At 40.4% G+C, this 24,850-nt stretch overlaps 2 protein-coding genes across 2 annotated transcripts in view; one reads left to right on the forward strand and one right to left on the reverse strand.

Moving 5' to 3' along the window:
* Nucleotides 1-24,850, forward strand: part of LOC124622272 (putative oxidoreductase GLYR1 homolog) — a 262,085-nt gene that overhangs the window by 46,789 nt on the left and 190,446 nt on the right. The window contains exons 6-7 of the mRNA XM_047147935.1: nucleotides 2,784-2,990; nucleotides 9,417-9,590. Coding sequence (XP_047003891.1) covers nucleotides 2,784-2,990; nucleotides 9,417-9,590 — 381 coding nt within the window. The remainder of the gene's footprint in view (nucleotides 1-2,783; nucleotides 2,991-9,416; nucleotides 9,591-24,850) is intronic.
* On the reverse strand, nucleotides 10,382-15,039 carry LOC124622269. The gene is made up of 5 exons (XM_047147934.1): nucleotides 14,855-15,039; nucleotides 12,804-14,682; nucleotides 12,565-12,706; nucleotides 12,232-12,372; nucleotides 10,382-12,141 (listed from the first exon to the last, which is right to left on the reverse strand). The coding sequence occupies exons 2-5, from the start codon at nucleotides 14,630-14,632 to the stop codon at nucleotides 11,371-11,373; spliced, it is 2,883 nt and encodes a 960-aa protein (XP_047003890.1). The 5' UTR covers nucleotides 14,633-14,682; nucleotides 14,855-15,039; the 3' UTR covers nucleotides 10,382-11,370.

Raw genomic sequence — 24,850 nt, forward strand, 5'->3', positions numbered from 1 at the left:
TTGACATGATGACTGAAATACTTTTTCCTGGGCCTTTGATTCACGAGCCATGCAGTGAAGGTATGCACTAACAAAGCATCATAAAATAACATTTTTTTAAATAATTAATTTTGGGTATTTATTTTGAATTAAATTGATCCATGTTTAATTCTGTCTGCTTACTGCTGTCAGAAGAAAAAAGTGATTGTGGCATTGCTGCTGTCTTCCAGGTATTTAGGTGGCTCTCTTTTCAAGGGTGATCTGTAAAGGAACATTTGAAAACAGAGTTAAGCATTTCAGGTTTTGCTCTGCTACCATTAATTTCAGTTCCTGTCTCATTCGCTAGGGACTGGACGCCACCTTTGGTGCTACTAACAGCCTTTACATGCGACCAGAATTTCTTTGGGTTTTGTGAAAGATCATTTGACAGTGTTTTGCTACAGTAGTCATTGAAGGCTTCTTGCACTGCTCTGTTGACAGCCAAACAGGTTTCATTCAGCATCTGTAGTGTTCCTTTATAGTGATTGTATATTGTGAAGGATCCCTCCCATTATGAACTGTTATACTTGGTACATATCTATCCAGTGCATGCTCAACTATTCTTTTAAACTTGAGCCATAGTTCCTATACATGCTCCTGCCCTGCACTGAAAGTTTAAAGTTTCTCTTTGCGAGGACAAGATTAGAAAAATTACAGCACACACAGAGGCACTCAGTCATTCCACCTGTGCTCCATGTGTGAAGAAACGGGAAAAAATCCCAGTAACTGGTACAATGAAACGTGCACTCTGCCATGCACTTCATTGGTTTGCAGAGTATTGATGTAGATGTAGGCGTAATGGTAGGCTGTAGTGAGCAAGCAGCACTGTCAGAAAATTGTAAAAAACAGACTGCTGCGACAGTAAAGAACCAGAGAATATTAGTTTGTAAGCAGGTTCAAAAGGATGCAGTAGTTATGTTAATATGAAAACAATTGCACAAGATAGACTGACTGGGAACAACAACAACAACAACGACATGAATAAAGAGCTTCCATTTGCTGGTTTGAAGTTGTCACAATAAATTCCTAATTATATAGAGTTAAGGTGCTCTAGGCATTGTATGTATGATGTACATTTGGCAGTGGCACCTTTGATTTTCTACCTGAACATCTCCCTCATTCCCACTCCTGTCTGCTCGCTACCTTCTTCCTTTCCACCCTGTCACTAGGCCTATTTGAGGTCTCCATTCCTCCCTCATATTATGTGCTTTCCATGTCTCAATCATGTACTCTGAATATGCTGGCTGCCTCTCCCTCCGTTTCTCTCTGATTGCTTGCTGTCTCTCAACCTCCCTTATACTCTGCATGCCATCACTCTTTTGACTCTACCACTTCCCCGTATCAAACTCTGTTCTGCAAACCTGCTGGCATTCTCTTTGTCTTTCTTTCCTTTTGCCTGTATGCCACGTACATCCCTTCCTGTGCCGCTTGTCTCTTCCTCTTCCCCTCTGCGACTTAGCCTTTCCATTCTCCATCTACCCCTTTTGTCAAACATGCGTTTTGGCATGTCAAAATATTAGTAGATGCAAGTATTGAATGTATTACACTTAAACAGCCAACAAGTTCACTACTATGTGCATCAATGAAGGAAAATGTGTATCTGGAGACTTTATATGATCTGAAGAAGTATGGAAAGCTATATAAATAATGTGCCTTCTAGGATATTCTTAAGCCATGTTATAGGATATTCTTAAGCCATGTTAGCACAGTTTTTTACACTACAAGCCGTTATTGTATACATGGCAGTTTGATTTTTGTGTTTGAAATCAATTGTGTGTCTAACAATGTAGGACTCAGAAGCAACATTTTAGTCACCTGAATGATGCTTTGGATATGGTAATCCTGTCATGAAATGAAAGCATGTTGTTAATATTTCCTACATCATTTAGAGTTTACTACTACAACTATGCAGAATCATAATTTCCCCTTTATACCAGTTAATTAGTCCCATCCTTCCTGTTTTTATTGCTGGGAGAATACAACACAGTACACATCAGAGACACCAGGGGATTATCAGGTTGATGTATGTCTTTATTTTGACTGTTTCTTTCATAATAAAGAAATGCAAGAGGACTCCCATATTAATGAATAGTAATTACTAGCCGATAGCATTGTAAGGGGCATCATTTCTTGATTTACGTTCCTCTTTCTTTCCCCAAATGCCTAAATGCTTTAGAGGCTTGGCAGTTGGAACTTGACACTTAAAGTTAAACGTGTGTTGTAGGCCGATGAAATGCCTTTGTGACATTGCACAAATGAAAAATGTAAATTACAAGGAACAGTATGGAGTTGTAATTTGATAGATAAAAAAAAACCTCACCAAGTGGCGGTAGAACACACACATAAAAGGAGATTATACAGAAAGTATATGAGTGGATTAGGACATAAGGTAGAAAACAGATGACAGTTTAAACAAGACAGACAACAACAAAGACTGTAAAGAGGATTACATAAGAAGGAATGATGGCCACATGGGCTAATATAACAACGAAAACAATCAACAGAATGGAGTTAGTTCCATTAATTATTGGAACATGGCGTATAATTTGAGCTCTACTGTGACCATTTTGTGCAGAATCAGAAAAAAATAGTTCTTTGGAAAGTTTGTGAAGGTCTGAATTATTATATATAATCTTTCAGTTTTAATCTGTTTTTTGTAGAACAAATATATTATTGATACAGTAAATGCTAAGGTAGTGCCATTTTTCCCATCTTAATATAATAGTAGACATTTAACTGATAGTGGTAATTGTCTTGTGTTACAGGAGACACCTGTTAAAAACATTAAAAGAGGGCCTTCAGATAAAATGAAGGATACTCCAACACCGAAAAAGGCTCGAAGTCAATCTTTGGAAGATGATAGTGTTAGGATAAAACATAACATTTCACCAAATCTTGTTAATCACAGCCCAAGTCCAAGGAAAGGAGCTGCATCAAATTTATTGGAGCGCCCGTCAAATATTATACGCCCTGTGAGTATAACATTCTTCAATTTTGTAGATATAAAAATTCAGTTAGGTTAAACTAGGTGCAGCAACACAATTGTAGAACACATTTAAGAGCTACAGAATAGATTTGCTTTCACCGTAGTTGTGGTGGTGGTGGTGGTGGTGGTAATGTCTGTAGGTTGTGAGACTATACTGAGGAAATAAATAATGTATCATACACAGTGTATAACTGAATATTAGAAAAGTCAATCAGGGATGATTCTGAATATTCTGTTGACATTTAGATGTCTTTTACAAAGATGCACTTGTACCCACATTAAATTTTTAAGCTTGATTGTATATATACCACCTTTTTCCATTAGGCTACAGAAGATTAAATGAGTAGATCACATAACTGATGAAGAGGTAAGGGATCAGATGTGAGAAATGAGCATTATGGCACTTGTTGATTAAAAGAAGGAATAGAGTGACAGGAGCTACCTGAAGCATCTCCGAATAGTTAATTTGATGATGGAAGAAGTATGGGGGTAAACACTATAGAGGGAGACCTAGGTTTGAATACAGTAAGCAAGTTCAAATTTGTGCAGGGTCATACAGATATGGAAGTACAAGATGGATCTGTGTGATGAGCTGCATCAGACCAATCTTTGGACTGATGACCTCAACTGCAGCTACCATCCGACAACAAAAACACATTTAGAGAAAAACATCTGTTAAATTGTGGTATAATGCTCCAGTAAATTTCTTCCTTTTCCTCTGCAATATGTTGAATTGTTGTATAGTATTGGTGTGTTGAGTATGAAACTTCTTTGCAGATTAAAACTATGTGCCAAACTCAGACTTAGAAAAGTCAATCAGGTATGATTCTAAACACTCTGCTGACATTTAGATGTCTTTCACAAAGATGCACTTAATAGACCTGTACCCACTCAGGATCTCTTCCTTTCCCAGGCAAGTGCTCCACCGACCGAGCTAACCAAGCACAACACATGATCTGTCCTCACTGCTTTACTTCTGCCAGAACCTCTCCTATCTTCCAAACTTCAGAAGTTCTCCTACAAAACTTACAGGACTAAAACTCATGGAAGAAAGAATATTGTGGAGGCATGGCTGAGCCAAAGCCTAGGGGATGTTCTCAGAATGAAAGTTTTGCTTTGCAACAGAGCGTATGATCGTGAGTCGCACGTGGGTAGTTCAGTCATTAGAGCACTTGCCGCAAAAGTTTGGCGCACAGTTTTAGTCTGCCAGGATGTTTCATATCAGCGCACACCCCATTGCAGAGTGAAAATTTCATTATGATGTTGAATGTTAACATCACTGTGTTATTCCGACTGGGTTGAGATCAGTTCTGTCTTAAGTACTCATAAAATTTCAGTCCCTGCTATTTCATCGAACCACATGATTCTGGCCTTCAGATAATATATAGGAGTTTCTTAAGTTGCCAGTCTTTTTACTGGTTTGATGTGGTGCACTGACTTTTCAATACTTGTGCTATCATCCCAACACAACTACTACACGCAGGAACATTATAACTGTGCAAACTAAAATCCCAGTTTCAAATTATTGCCACAGGAGTGGCGTGAAGAAAATGTTCAGTGTTTCCATTACACGTAATAAGAGGAACAAAAACCATTGAAGTAAAAATGGTATTAAGTGTGGATTTGCAATAGCAAGAAATGTTTATGTGTAAAATACACCTATATAAATTTGTGGTAGGAAGCCTTTTCTGAAAGTATTTGTCTGGAGTGAATCCTTAGATGAAAGTGAACCATGGACAATAAACAGTACAGCCTGATGAACCTAGAAATATTTGAAATGAGGTATTACATACAAATGCTGAAGATTAAATGTGTGAAGAGATTAAATGATGGAGAGGTGTCGAGTTGAAGAGAGAAGATCTTAAGGTATGTCCACATGATGCCTCTTTCATTGTGCGCAATCGCAGACACAAAGGAATAAAAGGGCATGCACAAAAATTCGTGGAAAGACTCTATGTATGCATAGGCGTTCTGCAGTCCATGGGTTCGCGCAAGCAGTCTGCTGTGTGAATCCCCTTATTCGCTTTGGAGTTTCTGTTCCATTTATTATGATGAAAAGGCGACAGAAAAAGAAAACAAAAGCGATTGTAGGTAAAGAAGTGTTTATACACAGTAAAAAGTGAAGACAACATTCTGTCTGCAAGTTTCAGGAGGAGGTCATGGCGAGATTTTAGATTTTCTACTTGGGAAACTGCAGCGATAAGCCTGGCAATAAAATTTTGTTACCTAGTAAATAGCGATTTATATATTCGTTTGAGTCATTTATTCCTCATTTCAAAACAAAGCATTTCAGTTCTATCACATTTGTAACTTGTAATTTATTATTTGATTGTTTTATACCTCTTTTCACTGTAGGAAATCCCTAAGCTTTTAATTATTAGCATATTTTGTTCCTGTACAATATTAAAATTTTTATCTATGAGCATCCATAAGTACTGTTCTCATGTATAATTATGACTCGTTCCATATCCATGCAGTTCCCTTGCATACTGGATCGAAGGAACACAAATAAATAAATAAATACATAAAAATAAAAAGTTATTGTTCCTAAGACTGACATATATACTTAAGGGAGGTTCTTTGTCATATGTGAAGGTTAATTTACTGTCAATGCATCATTTGTATTTAATCATGAAATGTGACATGTAGATTAGCATCCTTGGACATGGCATATTTGGGAATTTCATAAATGCCAGAATCTACTAGAACAGAGGTTGTGTTTTTCAGTTTCTGTTGTTCAGATGTCAGGCTACTCAGTTATTGTGTCTTTAAGTCACCACAGCACAAATATTCGTCCACCAGAGTTTTCATATACACTGTTCATAAATTTTTGGGTTATTCTTTTCAGTTTTCCTACTTCAAAATTTATGGTATCTTATTGTTTACAGAAATATGATGGGAGCCTTTTTATCTAATATGTGACACTCATGGCGACACATCTCAAATTTTTATTCAAATAACTGTCAGAAGCAGTTTTACATTTGATTTTTTTCTTTGTCTGTAATCACCTATAAACTTAAATGTGCTTCCTGTTGAGTCAACAGACATTATTGCACATAAATCACTTTACAGCGTAACCTCAACACAGTACACAATCAAACACATACAGATCCCAGCTGCCCATCGTCAGTTAAAAAGCGCAGTGTGCTGCCGAAGACAGGTAGCAATGTGCTTTATGCACAGATTCCATTTCCAGGAAATTACGCATGCACAAATGCACGTGTGTAGTTGCACTATTGGAAATTAATGTGCGAAGTTTAACACACAAAATTCATCGTATGGACATGGCTTTGTGGTATAACTTGACCAAAAGAAGGAGTATGTTGAAATGACACAGTCTGACCATCAAGAAATAGTCCGTTTGGTAATGGGAGTTAGTGTGGGGGGAAAAATTGTAGAGGGAGACGAAGGCCTGACTACAGCAAACAGTTTCAAGTAAATGTAGTTTGCAGCAGTTATGCAGAGATGCTATGTAAACCAAATTTGATGGTTGTCAAATGCATTTAGGCAAATAACTATTGGGTAAAATTTTACAGGCCTATTCAAGTCGCTTGCATCTAGAAATTTTGATGATGATAGGATTTGTTGATAACTCTGCTCTTTCCCACTTACCACCTTTGTTTTGAATACAGGGTCGGAAATTTTGTACAAATTGCACGTGACCATGTATTGGGTGAATCAAATTTTACACCCTCGGACACCACAGCATGATAATTGCATACTAAGAGTGAAAAGAGTCTCTAACAAAATTTCACAAAATTGGGCAGATTTTCAGAAGAAAGTATTCTTCAAAGAAAGGTAATTTGGCAACACTAATCAGTCACCTGTATGACACTTATCTGCGATCAGTATTCTGTTGGTGTGCTGCCTACTTAGTACAGTGAGTAGTGTTTTGAGATACATTACTCAAGTTTGATTCTTATTTATAATTTTAGGCAGTGTAATACATTATCAGGCTTCTTAATTGTTAATGCAGCAATTACAGGAAGTCTTACACAAAATGTGAGCAATTATTTATTTCTAACACAGAAACGAGACTACAGTTGTTTTTCTTCACATTTACACATGTATGTTGCCGCTTCATGCTATCCATTCCATTGTGAGCCTTTAAAAAAAGAAAAAGAAGAAAAAAACATTAACCACACTTACTTAATATAAGAAATTTGTTTAAAATCTCCAAATTAATATGTTTTGTGGGTATTTCTGTCTTGAAACAGATAATTTCTTTAAACTAAGTATGAACATGTTTCACTTACATGGCCAATAATTATACTCAACATTGAAGAATGCTGTAGTTGAGGTATATACACATTATTTAAGAAACACTGTACTACAGCATTTTTGGGCAGCATTAGCTGGATGTCGCAATTACAGAGTATTGAATGATGAAGCTGCTTGTCATACATGTGATTGATTACATTGTTTCCAAATTTCCTTTCGTTGACATCCATTTTCTACTGAAAATATTTAAGGGACAAGATTTTATTACTTTTTTGTAGTGCTAGCAAGGAAGAAAGCACCCTGTACTGTCAGAGTGTACGAATTTTGGATCACCCTATATTGGTATGGACATTGTGGAGGATGAGTATGGACATTGTGGAGGATGAGTATGGACATTGTGGAGGATGAGTATGGACATTGTGGAGGATGAGTATGGACATTGTGGAGGATGAGTATGGACATTGTGGAGGATGAGTATGGACATTGTGGAGGATGAGTATGGACATTGTGGAGGATGAGTATGGACATTGTGGAGGATGAGTATGGACATTGTGGAGGATGAGTATGGACATTGTTGAGGATGAGTATGGACATTGTTGAGGATGAGTATGGACATTGTTGAGGATGAGTATGGACATTGTTGAGGATGAGTATGGACATTGTTGAGGATGAGTATGGACATTGTTGAGGATCAGTATGGACATTGTGGAGGATCAGTATGGACATTGTGGAGGATCAGTATGGACATTGTGGAGGATCAGTAAGATAACAATTTAGTGTAGTGGAAGGTAGGAGGGTGTTACTCATTAACAGCAAGCTAACACAGCAATTGACTTGTTGAAAGCTGCAAATCCTTTACCACATAAATGTAATTGTGTGTAGAAATGTGACTAGAAGAGTGTTTCATTTTTAATTGATGATGGTGACTTCCTTTTAGTCATTGAAATTCTTGTTATAAATCATGTTAATGATCTGACATTGGTAGTTGAATGGTTCAGGCTAGGTACCAATTTTGTCTTTGTAAGTAATGAGATGTGCTGTGACAATATGGTTGCCAGTATATGACTTTTGTAAGAGGCATATAACACTGTGAAAAGGATTGTTGGCAGTATAAATGATGGTGGGTGTTACCATAGATAACATTGGGTTAAGAGGAATGTTTGCAGCTTTCACCAGTGATGTATCGTTAATGGCTGCTGTCACCTTTTGGTGCATATATTCATAGTTTTGTTGTTAGTTTGTGAATCCAATGACTATGAAGGCAAACAAATAAAACTGGTTGTTGTGACATACCAATCTGTAGCATAGCTCAAGGTATGTGTTATGTTGGAAGGTGACAATTCGGTTGAGTTGGCGAAGCCAATGAATGTTATGCTAAAATACCTGGTTGTGATGACTGACTGATCTGTACATTAATCCATTTGAATTAATCACAAACAACAACATGTTATAGTCGGCATTGTTTATGGCATTTGTTGCAGGTTTCCCTTGTCACTGGTCAAAGCTGACGACTCGTATGAAACATTCCTCCATTTCCGATAACATTCATATGGCAAGCAATTTGATATGAGGCACCTCATACATCCCCTTAAACAGACCATCTTCTGTAAATCTGCATACATTTGACAGAAATGTGCATGGATGTTTAGCTTTCTTAGAATGTTTCATCACAGTGATGAGCTGTTTTACGATTCTGTCTCTATCTTTGCTATTATTTTGTCACCTGCATACTTCATTGTTGAAAATGTAGCTCCTTCCGTAATTTGCCTGTATAATTCATGTGAAGCAAAGTGAAATACCAGAATGCTTTGTCTCCCAACAAGCTTTTTCCATAACGTAGTACAAACACCAAAGTAAGACCAAAACTTAGTGTATTAAGATATGGATAAATTTTAAGAGGTGAAGATGGCAATTACCTCTCACTGATAATTGCAGCCTGTGGTTTTACATAGAAGTATTGCTAAATTTCTCTCATAAATTGGCTAGTGGCTTAAAATGTGTGTATCTCATCATCAAAAAGCTCGTGGCATTGTTGTTTGATTTATCATCTTACTATTTCTGCTGTTTTTGCATTTGCACTTTTATTTTGTATGCTGTCTCATCTGGAACCCCAGGAGATTACTTACATTGAATGCATTCCCTTAAGAAATAATTATATTCAAAGTTTGTCTAATTGTCAGTTTTGTTGTAGGAAACTCCTATTTTGGATGTAGAGAGTGTTACACAGACTCTAAAAGAAAAGAATATTCTACCATCTGATCTCAAATTTGGCTTTCTCGGTCTGGGAATCATGGGCTCAGGAATTGTGAAGAATTTACTAAATTCAGGCCATTCAGTGATTGTCTGGAATAGGACGCCGGAAAAGGTAAGACAGCTATGATTTTTAATAATTAAATAGAACATGTTTGTTGTTTATGATTGATGAGATGTCTTGAAGACATTAAAAAGATAAAGCTTGAAGGTTGGTTTGAACACCAGACTGCTGAAGTTGATATGGTCCTATTTGAGGTAATATGCCATTACCTTCCTCTGACCACTGAACTGACTTACTAGCTGTTTGTAGGGGGGCTAAAGTTCAAGGTGGACACCAAACCATGGTGCAGCTTTTTTTCCCCACATTAGCACACATTGCCACAAGTGAAAATTGACAGATACAAATATGGGATCAAACCCCATTCTTGACACTTTACCACTTGCCTCAAGACATTGAACAATGAGATGACGTGAACTTTAATGAAATAGGAAACTTTCAGAAGATTTTTGAATTGTCACAGTATTCTGTGTTGTATCTATCCAATAAAACACTCAATCTCTATGAACTATGAATATTGCAATGGAGTGGTGCACACTGCTGAAATAGGTTGGTGGTGCCCATAGATCAAGATGTCAAATGTCCAGTATCCAATCTACATGTTCTGAAATTAGGTGGTTTAAAAATTTTTAGATGCAGGAAATAAAAATGACTCCTGTCGATGTAAAATATAATTAGCAAGAACTACCACATCTGAAATTTTTGAAAACTAGACATTGAAATTCATTTTAATTTAAATTTGCCATTTTTAAAGCATACTGAACAGGGCAGTTTTACATGTGACACAGTGGAAAATCTCTGGTAATGGCAGAGCTGAGAATGATATCAGTGGGAACAGCAAGCAATAGTTTTCAAAAGCTGTTTATTTTCAACATTACAGAATTACCACAAAAATATAAGTATCCATTCTCAACATTGTTACTAAAATGGTGCTTTTTAATCTCAGTAACATTTTAGCTAATTATTGTATTGAAGAACTTCCTTTGTCTAGTTTGTGGTAGGTAATGAATTTCTTTTCCATGTTTTTGTATTTCAACAGGGGGGAAAAAAAATCAGCTTTTCAAGATGAACCGTAAAGTGAAACATCCTGAAACTTACTCTGAGAATAAGTTTCATTGCTGATAGTTCAGTTCCTGTCTAAACAATACCCAACCCCTCAGTCTTTTGTATGTTTTATAATTGTATGGCAGTGTCTCCTACAGGATTTTTAACCATGACAGTGCATCTTGAAAAGCTTTTCGTAAAACAAGAAAACACTTAGTTATTGAGATTCCACAAAGGACAAGATCCCCAAGTGTACAATTAGATTGCTAAAACAAGTTCCATTACATACCATCATTTTTACTGTATTTGTGATGTTTCAGTTAAAAAATGCCAATTTTGTTGACAATGCACTAGGTAACAAACTTGAGAAAGCAGCAATTACTGTTCATTAAAATGTGACCCTACATTTGATTTAATTATTTATTGCATGAGAGAATGACTAAAGAAATTTTAGTTGTCGCTAAAACCTAAAATTTCCAAAAGATTCTTTGCAAAACATTTTGGAAATTGTTGAAACAAAAGACTACAGTAGAGATTTTAAGCTTCATCTACCTACCACTGGCAGCCATGAATGCTTATTACAGTTCATGGAAGTTGAGAAATCACAGCATAGGAGAATATCTCTCTCTCTCTCTCTCTCTCTCTCTCTCTCTGATGCGCGCGCGCGCGCACACACACACACACACACACACACACACACACACACACACACACCACTGAGCACATTCTTCAATGGAACATATCACAGTTATTTAAATAAGTAAAATACCACACCCAGCTTTCCTTAGCTCTACAGCGCAGTTTCATGACTTGGTGTTGGTTGCTTTCCCTGGTCACTCGCCACATCATCATCACATTTTGAGACAAACACTTCTGATGACCCATGTGCACTCAAATGGAGCTGGGGTAGTAGCACTGCCACTTCTTCAGGAGTACCTGCCTCCTGCACTTTCACATCACTACTACTTCCACTTCTGTTCACTTTAGCACACTGAAACACAGCACAGTCTTCCGTTGACAATTTGGTTGCTGCTACACTTCTTGTTCTCTTTCCTTTAGACTGGCACAGGACAGGAGAAAAGTATGGAGAGGTTTGTGGTTCCACAGTTTCTTCTTCAGGCAACTCTCTCTCCATACTGATGTTAAATTTAGACTCCAATTGACTAGCAGTACTCACTGGAGAAAAGTTAGGACTTTCTGATGATAATTCACTTGGTGTGTAATAGAGTGATATATGACTCTGTGTATCATCAGAGTTATTTGAATCACTTATTGAAGTGCTGGCATATGCTTTTGTTTTTAGGTAGACTTCAACATTTTCCTCTTCAGGTTCAAAAACTGCAGAGTCCGTACGACCACAGGACCCAGAGCGGCAGTTTTCAAAATAGAATCCCGGTAGATTTTCTAGAAGTTTGGCAAGTGTTTGTTGCTGGAATTTGTAAGATTCCCTGAAACGAAGTATCTGATGAGCACTGAACTTGCGAATCCTGTTGCGTTGGAAGACATAATTTTCTCGTACCCAGTTAAGCTGCCCAGTTGAATAATCTCTAACTCGCCTTATCTGCAAAGAGAGAAATAGTGTAACTTAAAAGAATTCCACCATATAATTCTTGCACAATTCTTTTTATGTATTTATTTTTTTATGCATTACCTGCTCATAGTATTGATCTCTGATGGATGTTAAATGATTTGTGCCATAATCTCTAAAATCCTTCAAGTGCTTAACTTGACCCTGGTAGCTTGTTTGGATCCATTCTACTTGCTGAGCACAATTATCCCTAATTCTATGCACCTGTGAACAAGGAAAAAAGATAGTTTTTGTTATTTTTAAATTTTACAGTTCTTCTGGGCTGTTTTGGAATATAATTTAACAAAATTGTAAATATACTTCCAAGTAGAATAATCAATTTAAGAAACTGTCCATTGCAGAATATAAAGTCAAATGCAGTACATACAGATGTTTCCACAGATCTTTGTTTCATACCTGTAATGTATAATTTTCTCTTAGTTTTTCCAATTGCTGTGTCTTATACTGCTCAATATTGTCTAGCATTTGGTAGATCTGCTTTGCTCGGGGTGATATTCTGTCTCTTCGACAGCAGCAGCAGTACTGGTGCCAGCCAGTCCTTTAATACAGTAAGCATAAATATATTTTCACTGTGCAATTACTGTAATAATAATGACATTGTAAAAGCGAAGGCAATATAACTGTGCTCTACTTACTTGTGTATTAAATAAATGAACAGTTTTATCACCAGAGTTAGGAGAAGAAAAGCAGCAGCACTTGCTATACCTACAAGAAGACTTATCACTTTTATTTGCTGAATTGTAATTGGGTCAATGTTAAGCATTACTCGAGCAGTGGCATTGGATATAGGGTTTGAGGCAAAACAAATGTATTCACCACAGTCAGAGCGTTTTATATATTTAATGTACAGGGTGCCATTTTCGAGGACTTTTATGCGTGACTTGCTGTGATCTATAGGCTGCATGTTTGTAAAGTGTGCTGGTGGATGATGATCAAAAACACCACGGATACCAGGATCAGGATTCCAGTGAAAAACTTCTGCTGTCGGTGTCATCCACGTTATAGAAGGGGCAGGGCTGCCACTAAATGAACAGTGGAGCATGGCATGAGACCGCAGTGGGTACATTTTCTGAGGTGTTGCACTAACAAAGGTTGTTGGCCTACAGTTCAAGCTCCTCAGAATTAGGATCATATTGTTTTGTTTTACGTTGTGAGGATTGTTCGCACAGTGTAGTTCAGTCTTTGGGATAGCAACATTCTGGCTCCATTCTAAAAACCAGAGCATTTGGCAGTCACAAGCCCACGGATTGTTTGCCAGTCTTATCTCTCTCACATCACTCAGGCTCCTCAATGAAATTGGCAAATGAGTCAGATTGTTACTGCTGAGATCAACATGCTGTATCCTCGGAGTGTGGTTAAGGACAAAATTATCGATATGTTCGAGATATGAATTTCTTTTTAATACGAGAGAATTGAGATTAGACAGACCTCTTAAGTCGGAACCCTTTACTTCGTGAATTTTCGTATCTTCCAGAATGAGGGTGTTCAGTTGCCCACACGGGAGAAACAGATCTGTCGGTATCCTCTGTATTGGATTACTACTCAAATTGAGCAATTTCAGCTGATGGAGCCCAAAAAATGAATTACTTGTCAGATTTTTTATGTAATTGTGAGCTAGATTCAGAGTCTGTAAAGTGCTCAGTTCCCGGAAAAGACGGCTGGGAATTTCCGCTAGTGAATTGTTGTAGAGAGAGAGCAATTTTAGTTCGTGTAGACCATTAAAGGCATTGATAGCAATTCTACTTATGGCATTACACTGTAGATTTACTGTACGCAGTTTGCTGTTGGGCAAGAAAAAATCGTCGTGTATCGTAGTGAGCATGTTAAATGATAAATCCAGAAATGACAGTTGCTTCAAGGGGGCAAATATTTGGAAAGGTATCACGTGAAATTCATTATAACTAAGAGACAGCAGTTCTAATTTATCCAGACCGTCAAATACATTTTCTGGGAGGTCGTGCAATTGATTGTAAGATAAATTGAGCACTCTGAGTGAGAGGAGAGAGTGAAAGGTGTGAGATGAGAGGGATTCGAGCTCATTGTGACTGAGATCGACGTTCTCTAAAAGCGTCAGTTTGTGGAATAAGGTTTCGTTGGCGGATTTCAGCCTACTAAACTGCCAGGACAGATAATCGAGCGAAGGGGAATCGTAGAATGTGTAATTGGAGAGGCACTCTGGCTGTACGTCGGTGAAGGAGACGCGGACGGCGCCGGCGGGGACTTGCACGTGCGGCAGGCAGTCGGTGCATTCCACGTGGAAGTGCAACTGTGACGAGTGGTGCTCCCTGAAGCAGCGGCACTCGGTGGGGCACGCGGCGCTGGAGTGCCGGGAATGGTGGCGCGGGTGCAGCGTGGTGGAGGCGCCGTGGCACAGGGCGGCCGCCGCGAGCACGGCCGCGGCCACCACGAACGCCGCGCACGGAGCAGAAGTGCCGGCATTTCTGCTCGCGTCGCAAGCTCTCATCTTTCACAGCTGTGCATTTTGCTGCGGCCGAGCTCAGTTGTCGGGGCTACCTGCAACACGCCACAAGCGGACTGCCGTCACACACTCGGGCCGCACCAGTCCACACTACTCGACAGCTGTGTATCGAACTGCATTGACGCTTCCACATATGAAGTGACGGGACGTCGGAGTTTTGGCAGCTGTAGTTAAAATGGCCGTCTGTCCGTTCCAGATTATACTCACCTTTCACCATCGGTGAAGTAACCCGCGACACTTTCCCATAATATAACGGACGTGTAGGAGTAACGTGGTGCGGGAGGCTGCTTTGCTGCTGATCGGCGTTGGCGCGAGAGTTGCGGAGCTATTCACGGCATGGCGTACGCTACACTTGCCACGACGGGAACGGATACGGAACTGCAGGCCGGCCGGGTCGCACACCGCGCTGCAGTGTCTGCGCATGCGCGGAACTCGCCTCCCCTTCCATACACGCGTCTCTCTCTCTCTCTCTCTCTCTCAACCGTTGTACGGTACCCCTAAGCTCGTTGTCTGCACCCTGTATCTAACGGAACCGATTTAGATGCTTTGTAATTCTTTTCTTTGTGGTTTTGAGCTTAGGGAGCAACAGGCAAACAACAGTATTAATAATGCTGAACGAAGTTAGTTGTGCGACGACGCCCTTGCATGAAGTATTCTCGATCTGTTAATGTCGCTCTTTATAACCAATACTTCACCCATCAGGGGCCCACCTGCGCCTACTCACGCGTCAGGCACAAGTAGACAATTTTACGATGCTGTGTTGTTAACAAACTTCTAATTATTTCAGGTTTACACTAGTAATTCAGTGGTCTGCACAAGCGTAGGTATTAACCCTTCTGCTGAAATGTTAACGTTATACACGTGTACGATATTCGTTTGCAACGTTATTGCGTACGATTTTGTCTACCTCTTCATTCTAGGTGCCGCTATGAAGAGTGCAACCATATCTTGATTCGTCGTGTTCAAAACAAGAAATATTTATTAATTGTTATAGTCTGACAGGCAACATTTAGATTAACTTGGCGATTTTGTTGAGTGAACTGCCACAAGACCTCTCAACTTTGTTTTAAAAGTTCTGTCACAAAGAGTTTAAGCGGAAGTGGTCACACAGCGCCACTCCTGGGTGGCCAATGCGTTAAATTTGCAATTTCATTACTTTTTTCACGTGGCATGCAGTATTTCTCGACTCCCGTAAAGCATTTACGCTTATTATCAAACGTGCGATCTTATCGCTTATTTGCTAGGGTGGCCGCAGCTTGTTACCTTGGATGGTGAGTTATCGACAGATGTAGAAGCAACATATATGTGCCCCAGGGAAGTACGAGGGCAGTTCAATAAGTAATGCAACACATTTTTTTTCTGAAACAGGGGTTGTTTTATTCAGCATTGAAATACACCAGGTTATTCCCCAATCTTTTAGCTACACAACACTATTTTTCAACGTAATCTCCATTCAATGCTACGGCCTTACGCCACCTTGAAATGAGGGCCTGTATGCCTGCACGGTACCATTCCACTGGTCGATGTCGGAGCCAACGTCGTACTGCATAAATAACTTCATCATCCGCGTAGTGCCTCCCACGGATTGCGTCCTTCATTGGGCCAAACATGTGGAAATCCGACGGTGCGAGATCGGGGCTTGTAGGGTGCATAAGGAAGAACAGTCCACTGAAGTTTTGTGAGCTCCTCTCGGATGCGAAGACTTGTGTGAGGTCTTGCGTTGTCATGAAGAAGGAGAAGTTCGTTCAGATTTTTGTGCCTACGAACACGCTAAAGTCGTTTCTTCAATTTCTGAAGAGTAGCACAATACACTTCAGAGTTGATCGTTTGACCATCGGGAAGGACATCGAACAGAATAACCCCTTCAGCGTCCCAGAAGACTGTAACCATGATTTTACCGGCTGAGTTTACCGGCTGAGGGTATGGCTTTAAACTTTTTCTTGGTAGGGGAGTGGGTGTGGCGCCACTCCATTGATTGCCGTTTTGTTTCAGGTTCGAAGTGATGAACCCATGTTTCATCGCCTGTAACAATCTTTGACAAGAAATTGTCACCCTCAGCCACATGACGAGCAAGCAATTCCGCACAGATGGTTCTCCTTTGCTCTTTATGGTGTTCGGTTAGACAACGAGGGACCCAGCGGGAACAAACCTTTGAATATCCCAACTGGTGAACAATTGTGACAGCACTACCAACAGAGATGTCAAGTTGAGCACTGAGTTGTTTGATGGTGATCCGTCGATCATCTCGAACGAGTGTGTTCGCACGCTCCGCCATTGCAGGAGTCACAGCTGTGCACGGCCGGCCCACACGCGGGAGATCAGACAGTCTTGCTTGACCTTGCGGCGATGATGACACGCTTTGCCCAACGACTCACCGTGCTTTTGTCCACTGCCAGATCACCGTAGACATTCTGCAAGGTCCTATGAATATCTGAGATGCCCTGGTTTTCCGCCAAAAGAAACTCGATCACTGCCCGTTGTTTGCAACGCACATCCGTTACAGACGCCATTTTAACAGCTCCGTACAGCGCTGCCACCTGTCGGAAGTCAATGAAACTATACGAGACGAAGCGGGAATGTTTGAAAATATTCCACATGAAATTTCCGGTTTTTTCAACCAAAATTGGCAGAGAAAAAAAATGTGTTGCATTACTTATTGAACTGCCCTCGTATGTTGGGACCATTGCTGATCATGTTGTATATTAATGTAACGACCCAGCGAGCAATATTAATCGTAACATCAGATTTTTCGCAGACGTACCAGTTATCTATAACGAAGTTGTGTGTGTAAAAAAAAAAAAAAAAAATAAATAAATAAATAAATAAATAAATAAATAAAAAGCTGCGCACACATTCATTAAATTCATCCTAACATTTTTAAGTGGTCCGAAGACTGGGAACTTGCTTTAAATGTTTAAATATGTGCACTGCATAAAATGGAAAAAGAAACGTAGCACCCTGTGATTTCAGTATCAATGAGTCACAGTTGTAATAGGTCAACTCGTGCAAATATGAAACTATCACATAGGTTCAGTATTACCCTAAAACAGGAGGCAGACTTCGGTTTATTGGTAGAAAACTAGAGGAAATTCAATGAGTCTACAAAGGAAATTGCTCGCTGTTAATATCTACGACCCATCCTACAATATTACTCAAATGTATGGGATGCTTACCAAAGGGATGATATTGAACGTATACAAAGAGGGGACAGCGTGAATGGTCATGTGTTCGCTGGAAGCATGGGAGAGCGCCAGGGAAATGCTGTAGAAACTGAACTGGCGAACGCTTGAAGACAAGACGAAAACTATCCCAAGAAGGCGTACTTAAGAGTTCCCAACCTTTAAATGATGAGTCTAGGAATATATTTACACCTCCTATGTATCACTACCGTAGGACAAGTTTACATTAATTATAGCGCTCACAGAGGCGTTTAAAGTCATTCCTCTCGCGATCCGTACGCGAATGGAATAGGAAGAAGCCCAAACAACTGCTCTGCAGTGCGTTTGCAGAGTTTGAATGTAGATGTACAAGGGACGGCCTGTGAATAATGCCACAATTTTTTTCTCGGCCAGTTTCGGTTGAAAAAATGCGGAATTTTTTGTGGGATGCCGTGGAATATCCTCGCCACAGCCTCTAAAGTTTCACGAAGTTCCGATACGTAGAGGCGCTCTAAGTAGCCTTCGAAATGGCGTCTGTAACGAAGGTGCGTTCGAAGCAGAGTGGTCACTTGAGAGTCTTCTGGCAGAGAACCAGAGCATCGCAGATATTCATAGGCACTTGCAAAACGTCTTCGGTGACCAGGGAGTGAACAAAAGCAGAGTGAGTCGGTGGGTAAGCGCCTGTCATTGCAACAAGGTCGCGCAAACCTGTCCGATCCCCTCGTGTGCCAGCCGGCGGACCGCACAAAACTGACTCGTGCTATGTTGGGTCGTGTGGACATTCGTCGCTATAAAATCCAAACGAACTTCTCCTTCTACATGACAACGCAGGACCTCGCCCAAGTCTGCACACCGTCGAGGAGCTCACAAAATTTCATTTCTCATCCATCGTACAGCCCGGATCTCGCGCCTTCCGACTTCTATTTGACCCAATGAAGGATGCAGTCCACGGGAAACAGGATGTGGATGACGAGGAAGTTATTGATGTGGCAAGACGTTGGCTCCGACGTCGACCAGTAGAGTGGTACCTAGTGGGCATACAGGCTGCGCAAGGTCGCCGCATTGAACGGATACAATGTTGAAAAATAGGGTTTTGTAGCCAAAATGATAGGGAATAATATGCTGTAATGGAATCCTCAATAAAACGAACATGATTTCAGTAAAAATGTATTGCATTACGTATTGAAAGCCCCCTCGTACATTGGCGATTCCTACATGTGACTGCTGACTGTTTTCCAACTACCGAAACAAATTTCGAGGAACTCAACCAATGACCTTTATTTATGATCAAGATCTGACAGGACATCGGAAATGCCCTCACCTGGAAACCACCCGAGTATGATTGGGGAGTGCAACTTAATGCTCCCTACGAATGGAAGCATCAGACAATGACTGTTCCTCTAAAATCTATATTGTCTCTCTCTCTCTCTCTCTCTCTCTCTCTCTCTCTCTCTCTCTCTCTCTCTCTCTCTCTCTCGCACGCTGGGCTGGAACTCCTAATCTCCCTGTCCCCCCAGATCGTTGATTTCGCGACCGCTACTTGTTTGTCGTGAGGAATCCGAGCAGACTGCACGTTACGTAAGTACGTAAGCCACCATGTATCTCGCTTTGTAGAGAGATCGATGAAGGGCGTTCCAATACGCAATGTGGAGTCTTTGGAGTCTTATGCACGCTTCGCACCTCGCCCCCTCCCCTCCTTTCGCGTAAGGATGATATCGCACAGCATCGTGGGAGGTCACTCCGAGTTCAGAACTGTAAGACATGGATAGGGACAGATGCAAGTGTTGACTCTCCGGGAGTCATCTGTAGCTGAGTAAACGGAAATAGCGCTGCGACCAAAAGAGAGTTCGGTAAAAACTCCTGTTTAAAATTTCACTAGACGTATGTCTGCCTTGCCAGTATTTAGGTCGCTGAAGTACTACCTATCAGAATTAAGTACTATCTATCAGTATTGCATCATTACGTAACGTTTTCATCTCCTGTGATGTGACATCGTGTGAAAATAAACATAAACAAGAGCATATTGCCAATAAGTGTAAGTGTAAAGATAAAAATGATGGGAGATTTTAAGACCCAGTAGAAGGTATTGGGAGGTACAGCATTGACATAATCTCTAGAATAGCAGTGGCAGAACTCTTAGAAGAAGATGATTTTCTCCTGCTGTGTTAAGCTGGGTTTGAGGAAAAACAATTTTGTGAAGTGTTAGTTCAACCACAATGTGGAAACAATGACACTTCGTCAAACAGCAGGGAGATTATGACAATGGAAGTTATCGGTTTAGTCTCCGTTAATAAAATACTGTCCGCCTAAAAGAAGAAATTCTCGACCGACCGTGTACACTCCATTACATTCCGTGCAAGTCCTCAACTTTTCTCTAGCACACACACTAGAATCATATACTTTTGTCTGCATCAAGATTATCTCGGTTTCGAAGTATCCCGTGCTTACGAGGCGGTTGTTGACTCTGGTGATCCCCTCCTTATGCATTCCCATTTGGAAACTCCCTTTGTCTACTCCCAACGTTCAGAGATAAACCTCTAAAACAGCCCAGTGTCTTCTATATTCAACCTTTCCCACTATCGCAAGGAATTTGATGAGAAAGGACTAAAGAGAAGGGGTCAAGGTGGAAGGAGAAATGCACTGCCGATCTACTGTAAGATGACCTGTGTAACAACATACTGATGAGAGAATGGCACAGCAGTTTACAAATCCGCCAGCTTAAGAGATTACAGGTTTGTTACCAAGTAGTTACATTTTGATAAGTCAGCGAATATACCAGTGTTTAGGTTGCGTTCTAGGTAAAGTAAGCTGCTCTTCAATTAAATAAAGAAACCTGCCACTACATTGCGTCTTCTCTCTCTCTCTCTTCCCTCCCACCCCCACATCCACTCCATCCACTCCCTCTCCCTCCCTCCACATACAACACACCGTCCACATTAACCAACAATTAAATAATCCTGACAACCCAGTCACGACCCAAATCTGGTAATGTGTTTGCATGTAGCACAAATCGATCGTGGGAGCTGCATTTCCAACAATCTAATCTTCATTTCCGGAATCGATATTGGAGTGTTCTCATGACGAGACAGATGCGGTATTGGGACATCGGGTTACGGAAAGACGAATTTGAGACCTCATGCAAAAACTAAACTCGCTGGCCCTATAGCCCTGCAGGGCATTGGTCTCCTGATCCCCTGCAGTTTCGTCGTCGGCGTGAGGCTCGTAGTACTTGAAAGAGCTGCGTGAACGATCCACCTGGCGGCAGCTGTGCAGTATACTAGGTACGAAAATGAGCCAGCAGGCGCACGGAATCTTGACGGATGTTAAGCTGCTTCCACACGGGACGTCGTCTCGACCACACTGTTGAACGCTCAGAAACGTTCTGGCTTGTGCATACGGTGCTTGTGATAGTATCACAGAATAGACAGTACACAGAAAGGAAAGTAGAAGGCGTTTCACGTGGTCTGTACGAAGTCAAGCGTTCCGCTTGACACCATATATTGAAACCGAGTAAACGCGAAACGATAGCTGCTTACTACTGCGGCTCGTACGAAACGGAAGTAATAGAAGCGACTAAATTAAACACTTGAAGTTGTGATGAATCGTTCGTTAAAAACGTGCCACGTAAGCCTTGAAATTCATAAGTCTTCACATGTGCAAATTCTGAACTGTCGCTGCTTTTAGCTTCAGAGCACAATGAACGTAATTTTTTTTTGTGTTTTTTTTTTTGTAAATGTCTCATTTTGCTTGCAAAATTTTTGATTTTTCTTTTATGGGACTTCACTTCCAACAGAAACAGCTGTTATGAGACACTGCAGGAGTTCGTCGTTTGTATCATTGCGGAAATTTTCATTGATGTCTCCACTCCGAAAATAACATTACATTAGGTGAAGGTAATAACCTGCATTAAAATTGTGTACAAATGTTTTGAATTCGGCCTAGAGCCATAAGTTCTCCCTAACATATTACGTTATGTGAATCATTCGTTTAATAAACGATTTGTGTCGCAAAGAAACTCCTGCCAAGTTTTGTCCTGAAAATGAGATGTTTCAGCTTTTCCATTACGTACCTGTTGTGGTGGAATGTTTTGCTTGTCTTTTTCTCCAAGCACTAACTGCAACAACAAACGCTTCACTAATTTGAGAAACGTGCGTCTGCTTGCACGAAATGTTGACGACGGGCTACTTGCACGTGGAAACGCCAGAGAGCGCGCTCAAATGAAATACTTCTGTTTCGTCCATACTGCAGTGAGACGTGGATTTCGTTGCAACTTTCTGGGCAATTTCGATACGATAGCTATTTTAAAGGGATAGGAGAACCTCCACCGAAAAACTAACTCACGGAGTGGTTTTAACTTTGCTTCATTTACATACAGATTTATTTTTTTTTATTTTTCAATTAACTGTTATTTGCAGGAAGAAAATTGGAAGACTCATTTTTATCATGTACTGCTATGAACCATTCTGTGGCAACCGATCGTTCTTTTCGTGTGTAGTCTTTTCTCTTACTACTGCTCATTATGTATTTCTAACTTTAACAGTACGTCAAACAGCTGCTGCGCAGTTAAAATAAGCAATACATATCCGTTCGCCCTTGGTTTCAATATGGCAGACTTCGCGCCTGTGCACTAAATTTTGGCGCATGGATTGCTACCGAGTTTCCATTCTGTATACATTCCCTAGTCTGTTATCATAACCGACGTGAGATAGAGCCTCTGAGAGACCATGGTAATTTGTACTTTTGACATCATACAGGCATTCTTCTTTAGATGCATATATAAAGAGACACTCTGTATTGAAAAGAGAAACGAGCTGCAAGTGACGTCCTTCATTGGCCCTCCCACGAACAAATGGCGGTTTCGGAATATCTGACGTGCTTGGTATTGGTATTGACGCTTGTAAGCTCTCTGCAACGTGCGTTTTCCGCGCTATTAATTTGAGGTACTCGTCACGTTTAAAGCTGACACTCCAGTTCACGACCCGTGTGAGGATGGCATTGGTCTATTGATCAGTTTAAACTATAGTTGTAATACCAAGCGGTCTTGATAACCGTCCAGAAGTTCGTTCGTGGTCTGGAAGCAACAGACATATAGGCTGACATAACCGACGTAGGACGGAGATCGGCGGAATTCAAGTCTGGTTTTCTTATGCCGAGGTTCCCAGTCGGCAGTAAATGGATTGTAAAAAAACCTGTTGGTGTAAACAAACTTCCCGAAGTAGTACACTTCGTGTAGGTTTTTCCAGAACGTGTTTTTTAAGTAATGCTTTACTTTCTAGAAGATAAACTATTTTCTCTTCGCGCAATCTTTTTGCCCCCCGTTTCTCGCTCGATTTTGAAACAGATAGTCTTTGAAAAACGTTTATTTTACAATTAACAGGATAGTTTATATCTCCGTAAAGAACTACGTATTATTTCTCAAATTGCGAAATGTAGTCATTGGGCAAGTAGTCGCATGTGCTATGCAGAATTTGAATTCAGACAATTATTATTACAGAGTCAGCGGAAGAATACCTGACAGTTCGTGTGGAATTGTCGCGGCTGTTCCGCGCGGCTAAATCAGCCAAACGCGTAACACAGTTTGTATACGTCTCTACGGCAACGCAACAGTGTTGCCGCAGTCCTATAAACGGGTATCGTTTTTGCGGATAGCCGCTTGCTCTTCGCTGTTGAAGTATGGCAACATTGCTGCCAGCAGTCAGGGCTCATCTCTGGTCGTCTGCAAGGACGTAGCCAAAGGAGTGTTCAGACCTCCCCTATCACCTGAAGGAAATTAATCACGACCTAGTTGCTGTGTAGTGAAATTTAAAGGTATTATGAATTTCAGTCATATGACGGAAAAGGGATACACACTATCGATAATCAGCCAGGCCAACGGTAGATTCAAACCCACTATATATCCATAGCGCTATCGTATATCGTCCATCCCATTTTAGCCAAGCCATTTTGTCGGCCTTGCTTGAGCTCAGTTTTTTTTTTTTAATCAGTTCCGTTCTTATTTGCAATTGAATTTAATGGAAGTACTACCGTTTATTGTTTTGGTGCTGTGTGCCGTTGTGATGTAATTTTTAATGAAGGGAAAGTTTGTAACAAGAAAGAAGAGAAAAACAGATTTTGATTTGTCCGCTAGCGTTATGTTAAATTAAAAATATGTAGGCACTACTATAATAACCTGGTTACCTATCTAGAACAGTTCAATGTTGGCACTGAACTCGTTATTTGGAGCCTGGTAGAACTTTGGGGTTACAATGTTTTTATTTCAGACGTATTTCATTAAATTAAAATAATTGCATAAAAATACCCTCGGATTTGTTTTTCATCTAAAAACCGCGTCGTGCAACAAAAAACACCGAAACGACGATGGCTGCATTTCTTCAATTTTGCTCAATATTCTAGCATTAGTAGTCCAAATGACAAAAAAGCGCCCAATGTGGTCACCGGGGCGGTACTGTTTTATGAAAACCACGGTGGAGGGGTATTTCATGACAGCACATACTATAGTACGTTCACATCAAAAAGATTTTTTTAGCGGGCTCCTTGTGTCCGTTCCACATCTCCTCCAAAACAGCTGGACCGATTTCAACCAAACTTGGTACATACATCCCTTGCAACAATCGCTGCGGGAATAAGAAGCACCTATCATAGCTGAGGGGATATGACGTCATAAATAATGAGATGCGTGAGAAACTGCCATATCATGCATTAAGTTTAAATTTTTCTTCTTCGGTAGCAACTGTACTCGCAACACATTCCGGAGACAGTATCCATATATGCCGCTGAATGTATATACACAAACATATTGTACGAAACATAGTTTAGGAGATACGATATCATAAACAATGAGATACATAAAAAAAATTGTGGTACCATGCATTAAGTTGTACTACATTTATTCTTTATTACTAAGACACTCATACAGTCCAGTCACCTTAAGGAAATCCGTGACACCGGGTAGGCTTTTACCACCTTTCAACTTCGAAGCGCAAACGACTGTAGGCGGAAACAGTAGTTGTCTATAGAGAGATGAAACGGCGTTGCCATAGAGACG

This window comes from Schistocerca americana, chromosome 7 (genome assembly GCF_021461395.2).
Source record: "Schistocerca americana isolate TAMUIC-IGC-003095 chromosome 7, iqSchAmer2.1, whole genome shotgun sequence".
NCBI lineage: Eukaryota > Metazoa > Arthropoda > Insecta > Orthoptera > Acrididae > Schistocerca > Schistocerca americana.

What these genes read in the sequence shown, in the direction of transcription:
- LOC124622269 (XM_047147934.1), bottom strand. Translation starts at nt 14,632, where the DNA reads ATGAGAGCTTGCGACGCGAGCAGAAATGCCGGCACTTCTGCTCCGTGC. An exon ending in TTCATTTATTTAATACACAA is followed by an intron (nt 12,707 to 12,803) that starts GTAAGTAGAGCA and finishes ACTGTATTAAAG; the next exon opens with GACTGGCTGGCACCAGTACT. An exon ending in GAGATCAATACTATGAGCAG is followed by an intron (nt 12,142 to 12,231) that starts GTAATGCATAAA and finishes CTCTCTTTGCAG; the next exon opens with ATAAGGCGAGTTAGAGATTA.